At 39.2% G+C, this 23,667-nt stretch overlaps 1 protein-coding gene across 3 annotated transcripts in view; it reads right to left on the reverse strand.

The window, feature by feature from the left end:
• Window positions 1–831: 831 nt before the first annotated feature.
• EFCAB5 (EF-hand calcium binding domain 5) overlaps window positions 832–23,667 on the reverse strand; it is an 86,635-nt gene continuing 63,799 nt past the window's right edge. The window contains exons 13-21 of one of the 3 annotated variants that reach the window (XM_045199204.2): window positions 22,610–22,899; window positions 20,934–21,103; window positions 20,214–20,442; window positions 16,726–16,878; window positions 15,556–15,659; window positions 13,402–13,655; window positions 11,915–12,201; window positions 11,449–11,545; window positions 832–1,655 (exon numbers count right to left, since the gene is read on the reverse strand). In XM_045199204.2, the coding sequence (XP_045055139.2) occupies window positions 1,513–1,655; window positions 11,449–11,545; window positions 11,915–12,201; window positions 13,402–13,655; window positions 15,556–15,659; window positions 16,726–16,878; window positions 20,214–20,442; window positions 20,934–21,103; window positions 22,610–22,899 (1,727 nt within the window). In that variant the 3' untranslated portion in view covers window positions 832–1,512. Of the gene's footprint in view, window positions 1,656–11,448; window positions 11,546–11,914; window positions 12,202–13,401; window positions 13,656–15,555; window positions 15,660–16,725; window positions 16,879–20,213; window positions 20,443–20,933; window positions 21,104–22,609; window positions 22,900–23,667 lie in introns of those variants that run through there. The other 2 variants (XM_045199206.2, XM_045199207.2) reach the window with 2 other exon arrangements.

The following is a 23,667-nucleotide window of genomic DNA, read 5'->3' on the forward strand; positions in this document are numbered from 1 at the left end:
CTGCCTTGCTTGTGGTATAGTTTTATAGTAATTTCTAAAAGACAGTGCATAGCCATTATATTAATAAAGGTTGGAAAGTGTTAGTGAGATGTCTGGGGTGCTGGCAAGGGCAGTAAGCAGAAATTAGGACACATGGGTGCTAGCTCTACCTTGCCTCTTAGGAGCTGTTGTGACCTAAGTTACTCACTCACTCTTAGAGACTTTCTCATTTACAAAATGGGGATAATAATATTAAGACTGCCTGTCTTACAGGTTATTGGGAGGATCAAATGAGCTAGTATGTGAAAACATTTCAAACAAGTTAAAGCATCATGCCAATATATTATTTATTATCATTAAGCTAAATGCCCTGTAGTTAACTTAATTCCCACGACAGTGGTTAAAAGGTAGCATTCTACAAAAATTTGCCCTTTTTGCTGCCCCAAATGCCATTTGTATTCACTGTGAACTCTTTGTAAGCTTGTTCTGAAGCCATCAGGATATGTGCCTATCTGTTTAATATCTTCAAGAACATTGTTCCTAGAAAGGTTGCTGCAAGTGCCCCGAAAAGCCCTGCTCCCACTACGAAAAGGCTTATAGGCTACAGCTGGGCATGCGATCGTCCAGGAGATGAGGACTGGTAATAATGCTGCCATCTTATCAGAAAAGGTTTAAAAGGGACCTCAAATCTCAAATTATAAGATGTTTGGGACACATCACATTTTGTCAACCAAATAAAGAAAATGAAGTTTAATTTCCCAAAATTTTATTAAAAATGGACTGTGTCATCAGATATTTTATTGCAAAGATGAAATCTCACAATAAAGCAGTAAAGTTTGCTGTAATAACAAGCCTTAAATAAATATAAATTCTTTTCACAGTTCTTGAACTTGAGAGGTTTTTGTTATTCTTTTTTTTTAAAGGTGATTACTTTTTTCCATGAGTCATGGACAAACATTTTCCCACAAGAATTTATAGTCATTGAAATAACTTCTGAGTTGTTCAGGTAAGTGTGTATGGGGGAGGGAGGTGGGTGATGGGGAGGGAGAAAGGGTAGTACTTATATAAGTCTTTGAGAAATTGGAAAAACAATTCCCAGTCCATTTCTTAAAATATTATTTGGTACTATTTTGATGTAAAGCCTGCCATTTTTTAACTAAAACTTCAGTCTTTACTTTGTACCTTAAAAAAATTAAAGTAATCCTGTCTAATCAACCATAGTAGTCCCATGGCAGATACAAAGTTAAAACTAAAAGGATATTTTAAAATATATTCTAGAATATGCATTTGGTTATGGCTATATTAATTGGATATTTTTTAGATCAAATTTCTCCTTAGGTAGAACTTTTGGTTTTAGAAAGTGCTGAGGTAAGTATCTAGGAGCAGAATATGTCTCTATGGCATTCTTTTCCAGTTGGAAATATTTTATAGTTAACAAAACTGAGTGTAACAAAAATATCCCAAATACAGCACCAACTCCATTAGCATTTACCTAGCAAGCTTCCACCTGGCATTTTTGCATACACACAGGAGTCAGTCCTGGGGGGGCCAGGGAGGTGTAACAGAATCGTTTAGTTTTTGGTTTATGTCCACGAGAGCTAAACAGATGTGTAACCAATGGTATAGGTACTCGATGACGATGTTACCAAATTTCCATACTTCGATTCGGGAATGATCTACACCAAAGGAAAAACAAAAAGTTAGTGTGGATAGTTATGTACTTTTTAAATTAAAATATAAGTTCCAGTATTATGATAAAAGTTTATTAGATATGTTTGGAATCAAAACCATAGCAGAATCTTGTTTAAATACCTAATCACAAGATAATGAATTAAAAAATTTTGGTATATTCAGTTAATGGAATACTACACAGCATTTAACAATTAAAGAACTAAAGCTATATATATCATGTGGATAAATCTCAAAGCATTATTGAGCACAAAATGTAAGTTGTAGAATAATATGTTCTTTGTATACAATTTTTAAAAGTTTTAAAACCTGCAAAATAATATATTGTTTCTGGATTCATAAGCATGTAGTAAAAATAAATCATGCATGATAAACACCAAGTTCAAGATAGTGTTATCTCTAGGGAGGAGAAGAGAAATAGGATCAGGGAGGAGTAAGAATCTCAACTGTTTCTATAATGTTTTATTTCTTTAAAAATGTCTGATTCAAACACGCACAATTTTAAGGTAGGATATACAATATGGCTTCATAATGACTACACAGGTGTTAGTCTCAAACTTCTATGTTTGGGATATTACCTAATTTAAAATTATTTTTCGGTATATAATCACTGCACACCATTATGATTCATTTGTTAAGTTGCAAACTATTAAACTGCCATTTATAAAAGTTACTCTTTTCCCGGGAGTCAATTGAAAGGAGAGCCATTTGCTATCCGTGGCACCATTTGCTGAGCCGGCCTATGACCCTGTTAAACATGACTGCCACTTACTCCTCTGAGCTTATGTCCTCAGGGCTGGAATTACTGGAAAGCAAGAACAGAACTAACCACTCTCAACAGCCACAGGCAGAAGATAACATTGGAACAAACTGCAGCCTTGGGTTATAACTCCCCAACAGCCCAGGGGCCACAGCACAGCATCCCCTCCACCCTTTTTTAATCCAATTATAATCCAATAAAAGCTCAATCCGACCCCCAATGCTGGTGTATCCACACTAGGCCCCTCTCTTTTCTTGGAGAGTGAATAAAAACTTTGTTCTCTACACTTTCTTCTCTTTGTGAATTCTTTCACAACCCACGTCACTGACCACCCTAACATCGATGACTAAAATTCAGATAGAATGGTCTAATGGAAAAAGAATATACTGTAGAGTTGAGCAGATCTGGGTCCCAATCTTGACTCTACTCTAACTAGTCCTGTGACCTTGAGCAGGTCACTTAATTGTTCTGAGCCCTTCTTCTGTAAAACGAGGATAATACCTCAGAATTGTTATGAAGATTAATAAGAAAAGATATGCAAAAATCTGTCACAGAGTAGTTGCTCAAAAAAATTAATTTTTCAGGTGCCTCCCACCCTCAGGTCTGTTTTTGTTTTGTTTTGTTTTATTCATTTTTGTTACTTCTAGTGTCTCATGCAATGACTAGCCTAATAAATGTTGGCTAATTTGAGTTGAATAAACCATACATGATACTTATAATTCAATGAGAGGTTTTAAATATCATCTATCCATAGTTCTTTAGCAACACTGACAATTATGTCACTTACAGATATCTATTTAATGACAAAACAGAGAACATAGTTAACTTCCTTATCTTCTATCAACATGAAGGCACAAAGAATGTGGAAAACATTCACAAGCCTCAATTTTTATTTGAAACTGACTAATGTGAACACAATGTTCTAAAATTGTCTTTTAACACACACACACACACACACACAGAGGCACTGTCTTTTCCTCCAATTGTAAGTATTCAGTAAATGTTAAAGCAACATTAAATTATGGAATAATTAAATTAGGTTTTTCAAATAGTAAGTCCTTTCACATTATAACTCAGTAACATTAGTGACAATTATGAATAAAAAAAACAAATGCTGGTCATGAGAACACATTCAATACACCCGATTCATCTCATGTTATGGGAAATACTAGACCAATCAACATACATACTTAAAATATTGAGGTGCATTTGTTATAATCAATTCCTTTTTGTATTTATTAGTTTCTGGAACAAGGTAATGCAATAGGATGCAAAGATTACTTTGATTATCTTAATGTTATGAATCAAAATTAAATAAAAATTCACCCTAGAACACTTCTAAAACCAGTCCTAACTGATTTTCTGAGATATAACAGCTCTCCTGCTCCCCACAGCTTTTATTCTCCCCTTCCTTAACCCCCATTAAGAGCTCTGTTCCATTGACGCCTGCCACACTGTTCTTATCTGACATCCAAATGAATAGACCCCTATCTGCAACCATTATTAAGCCAGTCAGCCATCTCCATGGTGATTCAAGGACACAAGGATGGGGAGCGAGGTCACTCCCTTTCACAAGCCTCTGTTGCTTATTTCCTGTCTTATTGTTATCAGGAGCATAAGCTCTGGACCTGTCTGGGCCAAAGCTCCTTTTTCCTATCCTTTCCAATGAGAGGTTGATGCATTAACAACTAGCTCTAATGATTCCTCTAATGAAACCTCCATTGCTCTGTGGCAGAGATTTTAAACCTTTTTCATCTCATGACACACCTAAATTAATTATTAAATTTCTGCGGCACAACAAAATATATTTTTTCCTATCTGACAAAAAAAATGGGAATGATTTTGATTGATTAATAATAATAGTAATTACCTACCATTTTTGCTCCAAAGTGACTTTTAAAAAAAAACAGGTGCCCATATTCGTATACAAGGATTTCTGGCACCAAGAATTAACCAATCAGACACAACCTTATTATGAGACGTAACCAATAAGATGCAACTCTATTATATGGCCTATATATTTATGGTTCAAGATGGCATTTACACATGATGGCTATTGTCGTGTTGGTTGTTGTCATTTTTTACTTGACAGTCTAAGGGAAAAGAGGGCAGTGCCCCTGACTAAATAGTCAGGTATTGCATGTTTTAAAAATTCTTGTGGCACACGGGTTGGAAATTGCTGCTTTGTGGGGTTCCCATTAACAACGGTTGAGTGCTACTGCCCTCTTGTGGTGGAGAGATGCCAGCTCTTTGCAGTAGTTTGCACAGATTTCATGCTTTCAAACAAGTACACTGTTGTTTTTTCCTTTTCTAACCATAAGAAATAATGATTTTTTTGTTTTGCCTTTGTAAGAGTTATAATAAATTACTTGAAGACATCTGAACTAAAATAATTGCTGAGTCAACCTTTCAATCTGTTTATCAACCTGTTGATTTTGAAACAGATTCAAGTTTAATCAAACTTTGAATTACCTAGGGAATTCATTTTGCTGAAAACAGGATATTTCTAATTAAATCTCCATTTATGTATCTCTGCTTTAACACTGAATTAAGTTAACTCTCTACAAAAATGTTTGTTTTGGCCTTGACTAGTGTGGCTCAGTTGGTTGGATGTTGCTTCACAAAGCGAAATGTCGTGGTTTGATTCCAGGTTGGAGCACTTGTCTGAGTTGCAGGTTAGGTCCCCAGTCAGGGCACATGCCAGAGGCAACTGATGGATATTTCTCTCTCACATCAATCTTTCTCCCCCTCTCTTTCTCTCTCCCTTCCCCTTCTCTCTAAAAATAAATAAATTGCATCTTTAAAATAAAAAAAAATTTTTTTTGAGTTATCAAAGCTTGGGCGGAAGTTTATTCCAGGCTGAACATTGAGTTCCTGCAGGTATATTACTTTTGTTCCTATTGTAAACACAACTTCGGTGCAATATTAAATTGAATTGGCTTTTTAAAATGATATAGCTATAAATAAAATTATGTACAAATTGAAATTAATGCAATTTATTTTTACAAAAATTCATACTTTAATGCACTGGCCAAACTCTTTGATCATGTCTCTCTATCAGGAACAAATGTTGAGCCTGATCCCTATATATGTATATTTATTTATAAATTATTTATTAAAAAATTAAAAAACAGAAATTGGACATCGATGGGATAAATATATTACAAATAATAGTCCTGCACTATTTTCTTGCACTCCAATGGTATAGGTACCAGTTATGTGTGCCTTTTGCTTGCTCCCTTTTTGAGGGGAAGATTTTACTTATTTATTTATAGAGAGAGGGGAAGGGAGGGAGAGAAGCATCAATCAGCTGCCTCTCGCAACGCTCTCAGCCAGAGACCTGGCCCACAACCCAGACTGGAAATCAAACCAGTGACCTTTCGGTCTGCAGGACAACACCCAACCCACTGAGCCACACCAGTCAGGGATGTTTGCTCCTTTTTGTTTGCAGCTTCCTGGGGAAAGCCTACAGGTGTCTCAATATTCAGCAGACACACTAATATTCTCCCTGTTTTCACTCTTCCTCTTAACTGTGCCTGATGCTGCCTAACCCAGAGACTTTCTATGTTCCTTCTTGAAGGAATAAATTTCTAGGATTGTGGAGGGGAAGTTGCCCAGTGGTGTGATGTAAAGAAGATGATATACAGAGACCAAAACGCTGGGACAGAAGGAAAGAGGAGAAACAACAAGGAGAAGAAAACTTCAAAAAAAATTATCATTAATACCTTCAGAGAGGTAAGACTTTGCATTCATGAACCTGAGCAAGTTGTTGTTGAAAGCAAATATTTGAAGAACAACATTAACAACAAAAGCTGTTAGACATTAAAACATGCAGAAACAAAAATTCAATAGGAGCCCTGGCTCTGTGGCTCAGTTGGTTGGAGCATCATCCCATACACCAAAGTTTGTGGATTTCATCCCTGGTCAGGGCACATGCCTAGATTGCAGTTTCAATCCCCAGGTGCATACAGAAAGCAACCAAGTGATGTTTCTCTCTCACATTGCTGTTTCTCCCTCTCTCCTTCTCCCTCCCTCTAAGGTCAGTGAACATATCCTTGAGTGAGGATTAAAAAAATTCAGTAGATTAGAAGGTTGAGAGAGTGTCTCAGAAAGTGAAACAAGAAGACAAAAAGATGGAAAATAGGAGAGAAAATACACAGATTTTGGAGACTGAATTTAGGAGATCCAGTGTCTAAACAATAGGAGTTCCAAAGATGGAGCATGCAAAAGAAAGGGCAGGGCCGCCAACCTCTAGATCACCTTTGTGTAAATGAGAAAAACACACCTACTGTGGATAAATGTACTCTGAGCACATAGCTTGATGACTAGAAAAAGATGTGTGAAGAAAGCAGTGTCCCTCCTCCAAGCAGATGTGGTGTTAAGCTAAAGCACGCAGTTTAATGAATGGACCCCTGGTTAGATTTGAACCCCTCCCGCCTCCTCAGGAGAGCACAGCCATAAGTAGCACTCTGTACACCGTGGAGGAAGTCAGCAAGGACTTAAGGACCTGAGTTTCACAATTGAAAAGGCCCAGTGAATGCTCTTATCAACAGATGAAAACAGACCCCTATCAAAGTATATCATTATGAAATTTCACAATCCTAGGGATAAAGGGGTGATTCTACAGTTTCTGGAAGAAACAAAAGAAAAGAGAAAAAGGTCACATACACAGAATCGTACATCAGAAAGGATTCAGATTTCTCAACATCAACCTTGGAAGTTTCCAAGTGTTTGGTGACCATGGAGTCATTTCCTCGAGAAGTTAAACATAGAGTTTGTATATGACCCAGCATTCCACACCTAGCGACATACCCACCAGAATTAAAAACATATGCTCATACAAAACTTGTAAACAATATTCATAGCAGCAGTATTTACTATAGCCCCAAAGTAGAAACAACCTGTATGTCCATCAATTGATAAATGGATAAATATAATGTGGTATATCCATATAATAGAATATTATTTGGCTGTAGAAAAGGAATGAAGTATTGATACATGCTAGAACACAGATGAAACTTGAAACATTATGCTGAGGGAAAGAAGCCAGATACAAAGCCCACGTATTATATGATTCCATTTATATGAAATGTCCAGAATAGGCAAATCTATAAAGACAGAAAGTAGATTAGTGGTTGCCAAGGGCTGGGGAAGATACGGGCATGGGAGAGTGACAGCTAATGTGCACTAGGTTTCTTTTGGAGTGATGAAAATGTTCTAAAATTAGATAGGTTGATGGTTGCACAACCTGATGAATATTCTAAACCCACTAAATGGTACACTTTAAAATGGTGAAATTTGTGGCATTTGAATTATATCTCAATTTTTGAAAGACAATAATGGGGACAATGTCTTCAAAATTATATTACCTGGCAAACTTTCAGACATGAAAGGTCTCAAAAAATTTACCATTCATGCACTCTTACTCAGAAAACTACTGGAGATATGCTGCCTCAAGATACAGGAGTAAGCCAAGAAAGAATGAACCAAGAGAATGGCAAAGTAAATTCCTATGACAGCAATGCCTTGGGAAGGTAAGCATACCGAACAAAGCTGCTCCATCATAGACGACTGCCTCAATCTAAAGGTGACACAGCTGCGTGGAATTCCACCAGAATACAAAATACCCCTTTCTAGAAATACAAATCAAACCCACAATGAGATATTATCGCACTCTTGTTAGAATGACTAGGATCAAAAGGACAAGAAACAACAAGTATTGTCGAGGATGTGAAGAAAGGAGAACCCTTGTGCACTGTTGGTGGGAATGCAAATTGATACAGCCACTTCGGAAGACAGCATGGAGGTTCCTCAAAACATTAGAAATAGAACTCCCGTGGGATCCAGCAATTCCACCCTCGGGTATATAATGGAAGGAAATGAAATCACTATCTTGAAGAGATATCTGCACCCCCTTGTTCAATGAAGCATTCCTATAGTCAACACATGGAAACAACCTAAGTATCCAACAACGGATGAATAGATAAAGAAAATGTGGTATGTGGAATGGAGTACTATTCACCCATAAAAAGAAGAAAATCCTGCCATTTGCTATAACATGCATGGACCTTGAAGGCATCATGCTAAGTGAAATGAGTCAGACAGAAAAAATACATACTGCATGATCTCACTTATATGTGGCATATTTAAAAAAAAAACTGAACTCATAGAAACAGAGAACAGATTGATAGTCACCAGAGGTGAGGATTGGCGGGTGGGAGAAATGAGAGAAGGTGGTCAAAAGGTACAAGCTCCCAGTTGTAACCAATAAATTCCGGGTGTGTAATGCAAAGTCTTGTGACTACAGTTAACAATACTTTTTGGATATTTGAAAGTTGCTTAAACGACAGTAGATCTGAAAAGTTCTCATCACAAGAAAAAATTGTAACTGTGTGGTGATGGGTGCTAACTAAACCTATTGTGATGATCATTTCACAATGTATACATATATCAAATCACGTGGCATACCTTAAACTAATAGAATGTTATATGTCACTATCTTAATAAAAATACAGTGCGCCTTTTCTAAACATTAAAAGATCACTCCTTTCTAAAACTAGGATGAAGTGGGGAAAGAGTTGGCAGCGGAAGTCCTAAGAAAGTGTGAGCACGTCATCAGCCCTAATTCTATCTTCTTGGGAAAACTGTAAGTTTGTAAGGCTTGATGGGTTAGGAGCTGTGCTAACAGTCCCTCCCTATCCTGAGCAGAACCTACAGATATTGGTAGTATTTCATGCTGAGTGGGGTCATTGAGTAGGTGCCTTACTTAACGCTGCTAGGAAGTTCAGACAAACTTTGAGCAACACATGGCAATTCCAGAAGACTCCTCTCTAGCACAAACAGAAAGATGTACCAAAGATTTCCCTTTCCTTTCCCCGAATGGGGAGCTTAGAATTTCCATCTGAAGGAGAGAGGGTTGATATCTGGGTGGCTGACAAACTGTCTTGATTGCTGCAGAGACCGTGGTAATGCTAAGGGCTTGGTTTTGGTGAGTGGGGGAGCCTAGGGAATATTGGTTTCTGGATGAATCCAGAGCTGGTTACTGCAGTTAGTATTCCTGCCACCTGAGGACACTGTTGGAAAAGAGAACGTGGTGGGAGCATTGGAGATCAAGGATGCTCAGGAATTAGCTAGCACAGATCAAAGGTGACAGCAAGCCAAGCAAACAGAAGTTAGCCTGTTTTCTGACACAAAAAGGCTGTCTATGACAGGGAGGTAGTTCTGATAAGCAAATAGGAGGTGGAGCCTGAAGAGATTCCCTTGAAACACTGGTACAATTCCACAGAAAATGCCTTTGTCTGGGGTAGGCTTACTAAAGGCTGAGAGCCAGTTGCTGAATACCCCTACAAGGCAGGGGGTGGAGAGGCCTGCTCCTCATCTCCAGATCCCATCTGAAAGGGAGCTGGATTGGACAGTGGTGGGTGCCTGAGTCCTCACCCAAGAAGGGGAGCATTAGTCTGAGGCGACACAAGTGGCCCTGGCAGCAGGGTCGGGATCTAGGCCAAGAGGCTAGCAGGTTGGGTGGGGACCAAGGTGGGTAAGGGCTTGGGGAGAATGTCAGTTTGACAAACTGGTCACACATGGAGAGCAGGGGGTACTGGGTCTCACGATGGGGACTAAATCTACTCCAAAGGGAAGAGCAGCAATGAGGCAGTGACACAGAAGACCTTTCTTCTACATTTTTAAGTCCCCAGTGAACAAGTCTAGACCTCGTTTATGCAGGTATACAGTGAACGAGTATTCACTTTTATTGCCGCTATTATTGTTTCCTGTGAATCACTTCCTTAGAAAGTGACACCTGTAACACCTAAGAATCCAGAGGTTAGAGAGAATCAGCCCAGAGCCATGAGGCTACGGTAGAAGCCATTCCCAATAAAAATTCTAATCTTTACTCATGTGGCTTATAGTCCCCATTAATTCACGTTAACTTTTATTTGAATCTTGTGTTCTGTCTTATTTTCTAGCATGTCCAAACCTCTGGGAGTATCTCACCTTCCTAGGCCAGAGACCCCTTTCTCGTCCATGCACCTGGCTCACTGCTCCGTGCTTCCCCTGCTCTGCATGCCTCCCCTGCCACAGACACTCTGAGAAGTGTGCTTGTCTTCCTCCGGGCTGCTTTTCCTCCCTCTTGCCCTGGGAATCTCTGGTTGCGAGCCTCTTGGCCTTATACAGATACCATGGAAGTCCAGAAACCCTTCTGGTTTGATCCAGAGTTTCTACAGGGAGCAGGTGAGGGCAAGGGGGGGAGGGGGATGGTTTAGTGAGCAGTTTCTACTGAGCCATTTTCCCAATTAATGATTAGTTTTTGTGAGTAACAGAAAGGAACAACCTTTAATCCTTATTGTTCCATTCACGTAAATGACCTGAGGTGTCTGGTAGGGTAAGGCGCACCCGTAGAGGAAAGTGCTCGTATACCTACAGGAGCAGGCAGGAGTAGGTTTACAGTTGTTCATGTGGAAAACACAATGAGTAATGAGTACATAAGAATAAACTGTTTTCGTGCACTCACAACTGTAAACCCCCTTTTGCCCACCCTTGCATATTTGTTGTCGTCTGTGGTCCAAGAGCTCATGACCTTGTCCAACCTGGGAGCCTCACTGCTCTTGATTCCTGCTGACTCTCCTCCTCCAAAAAGTCTGCATTATAAGTCCATAAAGACTCATGATCTATTCTTTTCTTCGATTCTTCATTGAAACTAAAGATAATAGTGGCCTTTTGGCTAAATGTACTCATTTCCTATCCTCACTGCAGCCCCCATTCACTTTCGTTTTTTAATGAGTGATGCACATGTAGTCAGTGAGTGAGAGACAAACGTGCTTCTGAATTCCCGTATGTGGGGCACAGGCGGTCACTCTGGAGAATGTGGTAGATGATAGGCAGGGTCCCTCCTCTCAGACAACTATAAGCAGAACCCTTTTTCCCAAAATTGAATTTGTGAGCTATTTGTTTTGTTCAAATATCTCTTGCAACTGTGTTTTACTGTTAGTATGATTTAGACCATAATTAAAGTCAAAATTTACCTTTGATATATTCGCCAATGAGCTTTAAATTAACTTTCACATCCTTAGCAGTTGGATCGAAGTCACAGATTTTCTCAACTAAGTATCTGTTAATGTGCTGTGAACCAAGAACAAAAGTTATGGGATCACCAGTGAGTGGAACTAGAGTACACAATTCACCGGTTTATAGAATTTCACTTATATACATTTGAAAGCAGGCAAAATCAAACCAATCTATGGTGTCAGAAGTCAGGCTTCTAGTCCCCCTTGGGGTGAGTGTGTGTTTGAGGGAGTGATGGGAGGCCGTACCAAGGAGGGCTTTGGGATGCCACTAAGGATCTGTTTCTTGATCTAGGTGCTAGTTACAAATGTTCATTGTGTAAAAAATTCTTATACTGGTACACTTAGGATTCGTGCAATTATTATCTGCATACCTAAACTTGTGTGGGTTGTTTTTCAATAAAAGGAATACATAACAAAAACTTACCAGTTTACATTTATCCCAGTTTCCTAAGTCACTTGATAATTCCATCTCTGGATCAACAAACAAGATAACCCCTGTCAGGATGTCATGTATGAGTTTGGTGTTGGCTTCCACGTCCTGGGACTGGCTGTCTGACAGAGACTCTGGCTCTGCCAGAGGATTGTAATCGTAGAGCAGCAGGGATATGAAGTTCATGGAGGCAAGCATCCGGAGGCTCTCCTGCAGCTCTTGCAGCATGATTCGGAAGAAGAGAACTCCTGCCCGCTGGACTTCTCCCACGTTTTCAATCTCTGGAATAACGGAGTGACATCCCACGTGGTTGTTCAGTACTTACATTACTTTTTCACTGGATTCTGAGCACAATATAGTAACTTTTTTTTTCCCCAGGAAAAAGACCATGTTTTATGATTTTAAACAATCTTAGTTTCTCTAGTCTTGAAATCACAAGGCAGAAATGAAATTACACCTGGTTAAACTCATAGGACAAGGCCTTGAGGAAAGGTAAAAACTCATGTTTTGGAGTTAGACCTTAGTTTGAATAACTGCTCTCCCCATTATTTGTTCTGTTGTCCCTGAACCTCTTCTTCCTCATCTGTGAGAATGGGGCTGATTTCTACTTCCCTGCTGAGTTGTGAACATTAAATGAGATGATATGTGTAAAAATGCTTAGTTTTGGCCTTATACATAGTGCACACTCAAAAGACATGAATTTTCTTCTTCTTTTTTTTCTTCTTATCCCACCCTACCCTATGTAATGGCTAGAAAACCTTCAGCTTACTCACACACGTGTTACTCTTCTAATTCCATCCACTGTCTTCTAGGTAGCCAAAGTTTTCCATGCTGCCTTCTTCCACCCCTTCTGCCTAAATTAGTTTTGTGCTAAGAGGAGCCTAATGGAGGTAGAATCACAAGGATCGAGGTCGGGTCTTGGCTCTGGCCCTAGCTTGCTATTGGATCTTTATTTTGATGGGCTTTAGCTTGCTTCTTTATCTGTAAAATGAGATGTTCTGATGAATTAATGCTATGTAATATAGTGGAAAAAGCATCCAAACTAGAATTCAAATCCAGTCTCCACCACTTATTAACTGAGTGATTTGGTGCAAGTTATTTTGTTTATCTAAACTTCACTTTTCTCATTTATATTGTAAAATGGTGCATCACCATTACTTCATAGAGATATGATAAGGACTCATTGAAATAGCATATTTAAAATGCTTGGTATATGATGGGGTATTTAATAAATGCTAGTTCTACATTATCTTTAAGAGTCCTTAGAGTTCTAAAACCATGTGATTCTAGCCAAGAAAATGTGATTCCTTACCCTTTACTCTGATTTATAGTCCAAGACTGTATGAAGGGATTTCCTTCATGTGGAAAATCCATATACTGCAACAACTCATTTTAGAAAACACATCATTTGTTGCATTGTCTGTGATTTCCCCAAAATGTATGAAACCCATAAATCCAGACTGTTGCCACATTCACAATACCTAAGACAAGATTTTTCTTTATTTCTCCAGATAATTCGCCTAGTATTTCATAGCAGGCAGCTTGGATCACTTTCACCATTTTCTGAAGATCTTTAAATTCTCGATACAACAACATCTTACTCCTGCCAATGTTAAAATCAAGAGCTCCCATAGCCTCTCCTGTTATCTCACGAAGTGGAATGACTATGTGGTTTTCTCCGCAGACAGAGGCCAAAACAACTTCTGAGCTGTCTGTACACTTAAAGAGGAAATCTCTGAAAGGAGAACCAAATAAGCATAAGCATATAAAACATCAGCCTGTTCATAACTTTCCGCCCAAACATAACTCTCTTTTGTGCCTCCTACACTCATACCCACCAGCTCTTGTTGCTGTGTCATCTGCCTGGACCACTCCACCCCTTGATTTTACAGAGCTCTTGCCCTCAGCTCACCCACACATCTCTTGGAGAAGGTTTCCCTGACCCCAGAATCTAAAGTAGCAGCACCTGAGTCATGCTCCATCATGATACCCTGCTTTATTTTCTTTACTTTATTTATCTGATAGGTAGTAATTATTTTTGGTTGTTTGTTAGTTTGTTTACTTGTCCAGTAAGTGCTGGTGGAATGCCTGAAGGAATGATGACTGTGTCAGGTTCTCTGGAAGCACAGCCTGAGCCAGGGAAATGGTTTATTGAGGGAGTGCTCTCAGGAGAAGCCTGTGAGGGTCTGAGGAAAGCAGGAGAAGGAAGTGGGGGAAAGCCATGTAAGAAAGTGTTTTCAGGTAAAATCTAAACTCAAGCTTGATCCCAAGGGGGAGTTCTCAGGGGCAAATTCTGTTAAAATCTGCCTCACCTTGATGCAAGGAAGAGGGCTTTTGTCAGTGTTTGGCTCCAGGTTGCTCTGGGAGTGTGGGGAGGGTACATAACTCTGAGGCACCTCCATCTCTCAGGGGCTCTCCTCCAGAGAAAGCCCGCAGAAGATACATGGGGGAGCCTGGCTGGGCATCGACAGCATCTGCTTGGGAGGGACCTGAGGTTTTCACAGAAATGGAGCAGCTACTTCTTTCTCTAGTGAAGTATAGACATGTCTCTTTTCCTCTTCTCCCATCTATATTAATATTGAGATGCCATTCCTTTGAGGTATTTGTAAAAATGTTGGTGCTTTGCATAGTCTCAAAAAGGACACTTGTAGTTCATAATATCAACTCTATAATGATAGCTAAGACTGTATCTTTCTTTTGCTACTCCCACAACTTGGTGTCTTTATGATAACTGTACCAATGATGCATCGTGTTATAATTTCCAGGCATGAGGATAAAGCTGATTAGTCAACAGAGTTCCTCAAAAGGCACCTGCTCTAAGTTACAGGGGTCCAAGTTTATGAGTCTGGGTGTGACAAGGACTTCTGTAAAACTCTTTAACACTGCAAGGAAGAATTAACGTGGAAAAGCTTAAAACTGAATGGAAATTCTGGTGTAAGGCTATACTAACACTTAATTAAATGTGTATTTAAACATCAACTCAGTCTTCAGTCTGAGATAGGTTATTGGCTACTCAGCTACACCAACACCCTCAGAAGCAGTTGGCCCCTTTTACCATAGGTGTGTTCTCAGTTAAGCTCTGTTTTGCATCTGTTCCTTGCATTCCACAGATGAGAGGCATTTGAAGTAACCTAGAACTTATTAAATACAACATTCTCTGATTCTTCTCCACTTTTGTCCAGTCTGCCTTCTTTAAATAAGCCTGTTCGCACACTAGCCAATATTAAGATGAGGACCTTTGATAAGTGGTGTGGATGTATTTGTTATCATCACGGTGGGTTTTGTCGAATTCCTTGTTTACAAAAAACAATCACAGAAACTAAAACACTATCATGCTTAAAAACATGAATTTTAATATGAAATACCAGTGAAATATTTTTTTACCTTGTTTGAAACAAGCCTACATGCTATAGAGCAGACATAAGCACTGTGAGACCAATGAAATTTGTTTTTGAAATTTGTTTTAAAAAAAGGACTTAACAGGACCCATGCAGTCAAGAGATTTTCTCTGAAACCCAACCAGAATGAGAGTCAGCGTATGCTAATAAGAGGCAGAAGCTGTGTCTGCAGACCTATCACGCCAGGCTGCGTGCTCTGGCAACTGAACGAAACAGACGTGGAGACGCTTCTCGTACCTGAAGATGCACGTCTTCCTGAAGATGGTAGGGGGATTTTTGTGGATTTCCGTTAGACCCAGGGTCCCTGTGACCATCATATTGCGTAAAACATAGCCTGAATCCTTGAACAAGAGGAAGCAATCTCATTACGGAAAAGAATAATTAGACCTCGTATTCTCATTAAAGCTTTTGGGGACAGAAAAATAGGAAACAATTAGAAAAGCTTAGATGACCCCTGGTTTTAAGTACTGTGACATTTTACTTATTCAGTATCACTAAGGAATGAAGTGTCCAACAGGAGAAAATTTTCACAATATGAGGTTGGTTTAAATGCAAAAATATATATTTTTTATAATTGTGACAAAATGCTGGGTTTATATTATTTTTCAGAAGCTACAAATGCATTGTAAAACATTTGGAAAATACAAAAAGTCCTCTCCCCTGAAAATAAGTACAGTAAAAAATATTCTCCAGTGAGGTCGCTTCATCAAAACTGTTCTTGCCAAGGTTACGAGTGACTCTCTGAATGTCAGATCCCTAATCCTCATCTCCCTCTACCTCTTGGCAGCATTCGATGCAATGAACAGCTCTCTTCTTGATATACTTTCTTGGCTTGGTTTTCGGAACCCTACTCGCTCCCAGTTTTCCTCCTGCCTCACAGAGCACTCCTCCGGTTCTCCTTTGTCTCTCCCACTTCTAAGAGAGTTTCAAACTACAGGTCATAACCTACATATGGGTTCTAAGAATATTTTGATGGGCTTTTTTAACAGCCTTATTGAGGTATACTGGGTATACAAAAATGTGCATATTCAATGTCTACAGTTTGATGAGTTAGGACTCATGAGTTTTGGTCAACTTTTTTTTTTTTTCGTAGAGACTAGTTTGTAATATTAACATGTTCTATATAATACATTAGACTTTAGGAGTGACAAATTCAATGGGAGCAGCTTGATACCTGCCCTTTCTTCATATTTGGTCACATGAGTCAATCAATCCCCCTTTTGCCTAAGGCAGTGTGAGATGGATTTCTGCCACTTGTAACCAAGACTGTTGAGTTGGAGTCATGGGAAACATGTCCCCAGTTAGGTTTAATAGCTCACTAAATATGGCTTTAAAATATCAGCAAGACAATAACATCTAGAAACTCTATTACCCTGGGAAGGTCTAACACTGCCCAGCCTTGCCTACCTGCTCTGGGCTTGGCTCAATGAAGTATGTAGTGACGGAGGTAATGCTAGGTGTGATGTTGTAGAGCCAGCTGATGCCAGTGATCACAACATGCAGGATGTGCTCCCGGCTGTGGACGTAGTGATAGGCAGTACTAAAGACACTGGCAACACCCTGTAGACACAGAAAATTTTAATTGCCTTTTCTATCTAGAAAGAAATAGCAAAATAATTAGTAATACATCAATTAGATTATCTTTCTCATTCATGATATTCTACTTCCTACAAATTATTCACCAGTTCTCAAAAGGCAATGCTCTAGCTTCTACCTTGGGGGGGGGAGGGGGGAAAGAATCATCAAGAGATCAAAGGTGTAAGAAGAGATCTACCCTAAGGTCCACATAACTTATTGTTTCCAGTGAGATTTGTGATATGTGCAATCAGAAAATAGTGCCAGAGGAACAAATAAACTTTGAAATGAGAAAAAATACTTAATAGCCAAGAACTAATATCAGCCTTGGGCAGAGGGGTAGGACCTGCCCTGACCTGATGCAATTGTAATGTCTGCATCTTTACATGGCTACTGTCATCAGATCAGCAGCACAGGACGTGCTGAGTCCCAAGGCCTGCAACATGCTAGATTATGCAGCCTTCTTAAAGACACAAGATCCTTTTCCACAGCGAAGGAATGGGAACTCCTTAGAACTTGTCTGTGGTCTTGTTGTCAAGAAACTCTAGGAACCGCAAATTCTTAAAAAATATATGTATTTTATATTAGGGCCCAAGGCATCTAAGGGTAACACAGGAACCTTCACCTCCAAGCACTAGAGAATCAATTTATAATTCATTTTGACATGTTCCCTAACAAGGCTCTATATATGCATATAGTTCATCTACTGACAACCCCATACTACTCCATTTTGCTTCTTAATATCATCACATCATTGTGTCAGATGGGAATGAATCTTATTATTAAAAAGATGTCCAGAGGGAAAGATTCTACCAATTTCCAGTTATTCATCCAGTAAGTAGGAAGAGAAAATTTAAAATAATGGTAAATAAACATAAAGAGCCAGGGGCTTACAGGGGAACAAATGACAAGGGCATAGCAGGTTCCTGATTGCTGCTACATCCCAGTCCATTGCCCCCATAAAGGCTTTCAGTCTTCCTTAATTGCAATTTCCATTCATAAAATTAAATTTAAGTACATTAGAAATGATCCAGTTACTTTACAGTCTTAAAAGGGCCTAAAACTAGTAGGTTCCAGCTGAGATGGGGGCGTTGGTAGAAACCCTTTGATTCCTCACACAACCAAAAGGAGGATAACAACCAATCTAAACTCAGTAAACAACCAGAAATGCCAGAAAATTAAACTGCATGGAACTCTGACAACCAAGGAATTAAACAGTCAGCCAGACCAACCAGATCTGTAAGATGGGCAGGCTGCGAGAACCCTCGGTGAGGTGGCAGACTGTAGCAGGCGGGGCTGGCTAAATGGGAAACTGAGACTCAGAGCTGACTGTGGACTATGGCAGGGGTTGCCACTGTGAGAGAAACTCCTAGTCGCACACAAGAGTATGGGAGTTTGTTGGAAAGTGGGGCTAGAGCTGAGCAGCCAGCTGCCTTGTTCCCTCTCTGGTCCCTCCCCTACAGACAGTGCCTCACAGCAAGGAGGGTTGCCCTGCACTGGTGAATACCTAAGGCCCTGTCCCCTTACAACTTAACAGGTATGTCGAGACAAAGAAATAGGGCCCAAATGAAAAAACAGAGCAAAACTCCAGAAAGAGAGCTAAGCGATGAGGAGATAGCCAGCCTATCTGATGAAGAGTTCAAAGCCCTGGTAACCAAAATGCTCACAGAACTGATTGAGCTTGGTCACAAAATGAAAGAATAAATGAAGGATACCCAAAGTGAAATAAAACAAAATATTCAGGGAACCAACAGTGAGAGGAAGGAAACCAGGATTCAAAGCAACGATTTGGAACAAAAGGAAGAAATAAACATCCAATCAGAACAGAATGAAGAAACAAGAATTCAAAAAAAAAATGAAGAGAAGCTTAGGAACCTATGGGACAACTCTAAATTTTCCAATATCCAAATTATAAGGGTGCCAGAAGGAGAAGAACAAGAGCAAGAAATTAAAAACTTATTTCAACAAATAATGAAGGAAAACTTCCCCAACCTGGCAAAGGAAATAGACTTCCAGAAAGTCCAGGAAGCTCAAAGAGTCCCAAAGAAGTTAGACCCAAAAAGGAACACACCAAGGCACATCATCATTAAGTTACCCCAGATTAAAAATAAAGAGAGAATCTTAAAAGCAGCAAGAGGAAAGGAGAGAGTTACCTACAAAGGAGTGCCCATAAGGCTATCAGCTGATTTCTCAAAAGAAGCCTTGCAGGCAAGAAGGGGCTGGAAAGAAGTTATTTGAAGTCATGAAACGCAAGGACCTGCAACCAAGATTACTCTGTACAGCAAAGCTATCATTTAGAATGGAAGAGCAGAGAAAGTGCTTCCCAGATAAGGTCAAGTTAAAGGAATTCATCATCACCAAGCCCTTATTTTATGAAATGTTAAAGGGATTTATCTAAGAAATTGAAGAAGATCAAAAACTATGAACAGTAAAATGACAACAAACAACTATCAATAAATGAACCTAAAAAAAAGAAAAGCAACAAAAACAAACTAAGCAAACAAGCAGAATAGGATCAGAATCAGAGAAATGGATTTCACATGGAGGGTTTTCAGTGGTGAGGGGGAAGGGAGAAATAGGGGGGAAAGGGTACAGGGACCAAGAAGCATAATTGGTAGGCATAAAATAGACGGGGAGGGGTCAAAAATGGTATAGGAAACAGAGAACTCAGAGAACTTATATGTACAACCCATGGACATGAACTAAGGGGGGGCATGCTGGAGGACTGGGGGGTGCAGGCTGGAGGGTAGATAAAGGGGGGAAATTGGGAAAACTGTAATAGTATAATCAATAAAATATACTTTTAAAAAAGGGCCTAAAACCTAAACTTTTTCCTTCATTCTTCATCCTCAAAAATTATAACACTGATATCAAGAGCTATGGGAATGCATATCATATTTAGCACCAGTTGTGGAAAGTGCAAAGGATTTCTAGGTCCCGCTCTTAATAAAACATAAATATATCCTTTCTAAAAGTTCATTCCTACTATGTGAGTATTAGTGATGTAATAGTTAGATTCCAGTTCTACAGCATAAAATTCTGTTTCTACGATTAATTCAATGGAATGTATATTAATAATCTTTCCAGAGAGTCTAAAGCATGGACGTGCTACTGAGGCTGAGACTTCTTCCATGTGTAATGGGGAAGCTCTCCAAAGGCTGGCACGTACACACAGGGAGCTGGAACCAGTATGATGACACTGTCTACATATTGTACATAACTCTACCCTAACCCAGTTTCAGGTTTTGCTTTTTTAAAAAGTATAGAAGGAGAGTCCATCCTATCATTACTATCATTGAAGAATATGTCCTCTGACTTACCTGATAGAATCTGATCTCATGAGGCAAGAAGATGTTTATTTTCTGGGGATCTCTTAGGGTGTCAACAGCCAGGACCCCAAAGATCCTCATATATGCATCCTGAAGAGGCAGAGCGAGCAATGACCCATTTTGATCAGTCTTCTGGTGGGAATGGTTCCAGAAGAAAATGTTCCCATGGTGCTGAACTTGGGGGACGTGGATTGGCTTCCCTTCATCTACTACTGTAAAGCTGAGGAATAGGAACATGAGGATGGGAGATAGGCACAGAAGGGGCTTTAGATTAAACCATGCAGGGAACTAGATCAATTCTCCACAATTATTGGCATTATATATCAGAGTACTGGGCTCATAAAATTACCAGTTTGGAGAGTCTGACTTAAAAGATTTAAAAACAAGCTCAGATCATAACAGAGATAACATATATAAACAGGAAGCAGGAGACAATTTGTAGAGCAGGCAGAAATAACTGAACTGATATTGTGAAGCAGAGTCACTATATGGCAGCTCAATGCCTAAGGTGAGCTCTGGAAACGATCAGGTAAAATCACCTGAGACTGGAAACATACCCCACTCTCCCACTCACCTCCCACTCTAGAAGCATTTGGTGACCTGAGGCATCTCTCCCTTGGGCAGCTAACTAGGATTTCAATGCTAGTTTACTGCAGAAAGGGAATTATTGTTTTTAGAAGGCCCAAACCAACCTTTTCAAGAAATCCTTACCTGATTCCTTTCATGTCCCTGTAGAGCACTTTGTTTAATACAAATGGAGCATCATCTAAAGTACAAGCTATATTCCTTAACAGAACAGGCCCTCTATCAGGCAGTAGCTGGTTTTCTTCTAAAAGAGAAATGTGGGCACTGATCTTCTTATTTCCATGGGCTTGAGCATCCTATGGCAAAATGTTTCTGATCATGCATTTGCCAATAGCTATTCTCTTAATTGTGTTTCCTTTCATTAGCCAGTTTGTGCACCTGACCCCAATAATTTCATTTTCATGAGTAAATAATGAACATATTACCATTCATGGGCAGTCCCCCAACCTGAGTTTTAGTGAGTGGAATGGATTTACTTTATGCCAACTGGACTAGTTTACTAAACAGACAAAAAACTCTCACATTCTACTCAAATTTAGAGGTTTAAAACTTGGATCCCTTTGAACTATAGTCATATTGTCTGGGCTTTAGTAAAAAGTATTTATTTTAGAGAGGCGGGGCAAGAAGATGGCTTTATTCTACTCATTTCTTAACCATCTACTATGATATAAACATGGAAAAAATGCTCTTGAGGAATTCTTAACATAGATTGTCATTTTAGGAAAGGACTTCTTGGGGCCCCAGATTGCAGACTTTATGCAACTACTATTTCTAATGGAAATAACTGAAAATTCTCTATACCTAAAATATTATTATGTCACTAGGAATATTATGTATTAACACATATATTAAACATGTCCATAAATTGGGGGACATGAGAGACACTTTCCTTGAAATTTGTCTCCTCTTTCTACATATTTGAGTTCGCTTTTCATGTCTTTTTCCTTCCAGCCTTTATTTCCCTTTTTCTACATAAATGATCCAGAGTAACTAACAAAAATGTAGTGAGATGTCTCTTGTGGTACTGCAGATCTCTGAAGCAAGTTGGGAGTAATAGCTCTTTCTCTTGATTGGCCTCCCGTTCCTAGTCACATTATTTCAAACTACATTGGAAACTTCAGCCATTCAGGAGATGATTCCAATAATCAAGTGTTGCTATTTAGCTGAGCTGAATGACACAGTTTCCCTGGATCAATGGAATCTGTGATATATGTAGGAGGTAGCCATGCTATTACTGTCTTGGAGGAGCAGCAAGCCAGAGTCTGTGAGGGGGCGGCAAAGCTGTGGACAGAGGCCCATCAGGGTAATGTGTTTTAAGTGACAGAGTTCTGTAGTAGACTTAGCTTGTTTCTAGGCAGTGAAAACTTGTGTGATGTTGGATTCCACTTTATAATAACTTTATTATTTAAATAGTTCATTTTCAAACTGACTCCCAAAATATCATACAAGGAAAATGTAGCTTGACCTGCTTGCATATCTCCCTACTGGTATTTTATTTTTCAGTATGAGTCTATTTTGTGTTCTAGGTTTATCTGAATGTCAACACAAGTGAAATTTGAAATCCCAAGACATAATTCTGTCCTTTACATCTTTCCTCTCTGCTTCTACCTTGCCAACCTGGAATCATTACAACTGCATCTTCCACAGGATTTGGGTCATTGTGATGTATTAAAATGAATAAAACATGTATAGCAGTACCCAACAAATTTTAAGAGAATTTAGTGTGCTCTTCCTTTGCAACCATCGAACATCATCTACTATGAGGAAAATTTTCTTCTTATATATCATTTTAGGAAATATACCTGTGTGAGGGCCTTAAAGGTCTCAGTGTACACGGGCTCCAGGGACACCCCACTTGTCTCAGCAGCCCGTTGAATTTGGTGCAGCCACTTCCGTCTGGCACTATTCCTCAGACTCTCAATATGGCTCCTCTCTATAGCAGTCATCAGAAACTCCACAAGGTTTTCCAGAGCAAGATCTTGATTGCCTTTGAGTTCAGATACAACCAATTCTATGTATTTCTGAAACTGTTTTGAAGACAACCTTACTTCCTCACCAGGGTGTGGCTTTGGAAATAGGATGTGCAGTTTAGCTAAAAGATATAAACAAAAAACCAAGCACTAACCAAAAACTCATTTATCTGTGGGGAAATTTTCATTCCTCTTACAGCAAACTGAAGTCTCTGACAACTGCGCTCCCATGGAAAAGCAGGTATATCAAAGGTGTCTGAGCCCAACAGAACATCTACAGTGACTTCCCATGCCTAAGTTCAAGATGATTCCTATGTCATCTTCTCTCTCTCTCTTTTTTTTTTTAATTCTACCACATAGGTGAAATTCCAGGGTCAACTTTGATTTCCCCCTGCCTTTTATTGGGTTGGCCAAAAAGTCTGTATGTTTTTTTCTGTAAAATAAGAGACACATTTTTCATTTTCACCAATAATTTTATTGATTTGGATATTTTGACTATGTTGGCTATCTTCTGTGTGGTATGATGTTGATTGTTCTCAGTTAATGTCTTGATTTGTTCACTAACAACTTCAGCTGGTCTACCCCACCGTGGAGCATCATCCAGCAAGAAAGCTCCAGCACAAAACTTTGCAAACCACTTTTGACACATTGGATCAGTTACAGAACCTTCTCCATACACTGCACAATTTTTTTCTTGCATTTCAGTTGTGTTTTTACCTTTCTTGAAATAATAAAGCATAATATGCCAAAAATGTTGCATATTTTCTTCAATCTTCAATATTAAAATGGCTACACAAAAATTTACCCATTTTGATGATTTTTAATGTATGCTGATATGACAGCTGTCACAATACAATTTAACAAAATTGTTTTGAATGAAGTTAAAGACA

This window comes from Desmodus rotundus, chromosome 9 (assembly GCF_022682495.2).
Source record: "Desmodus rotundus isolate HL8 chromosome 9, HLdesRot8A.1, whole genome shotgun sequence".
In the NCBI taxonomy this organism is placed as follows: domain Eukaryota; kingdom Metazoa; phylum Chordata; class Mammalia; order Chiroptera; family Phyllostomidae; genus Desmodus; species Desmodus rotundus.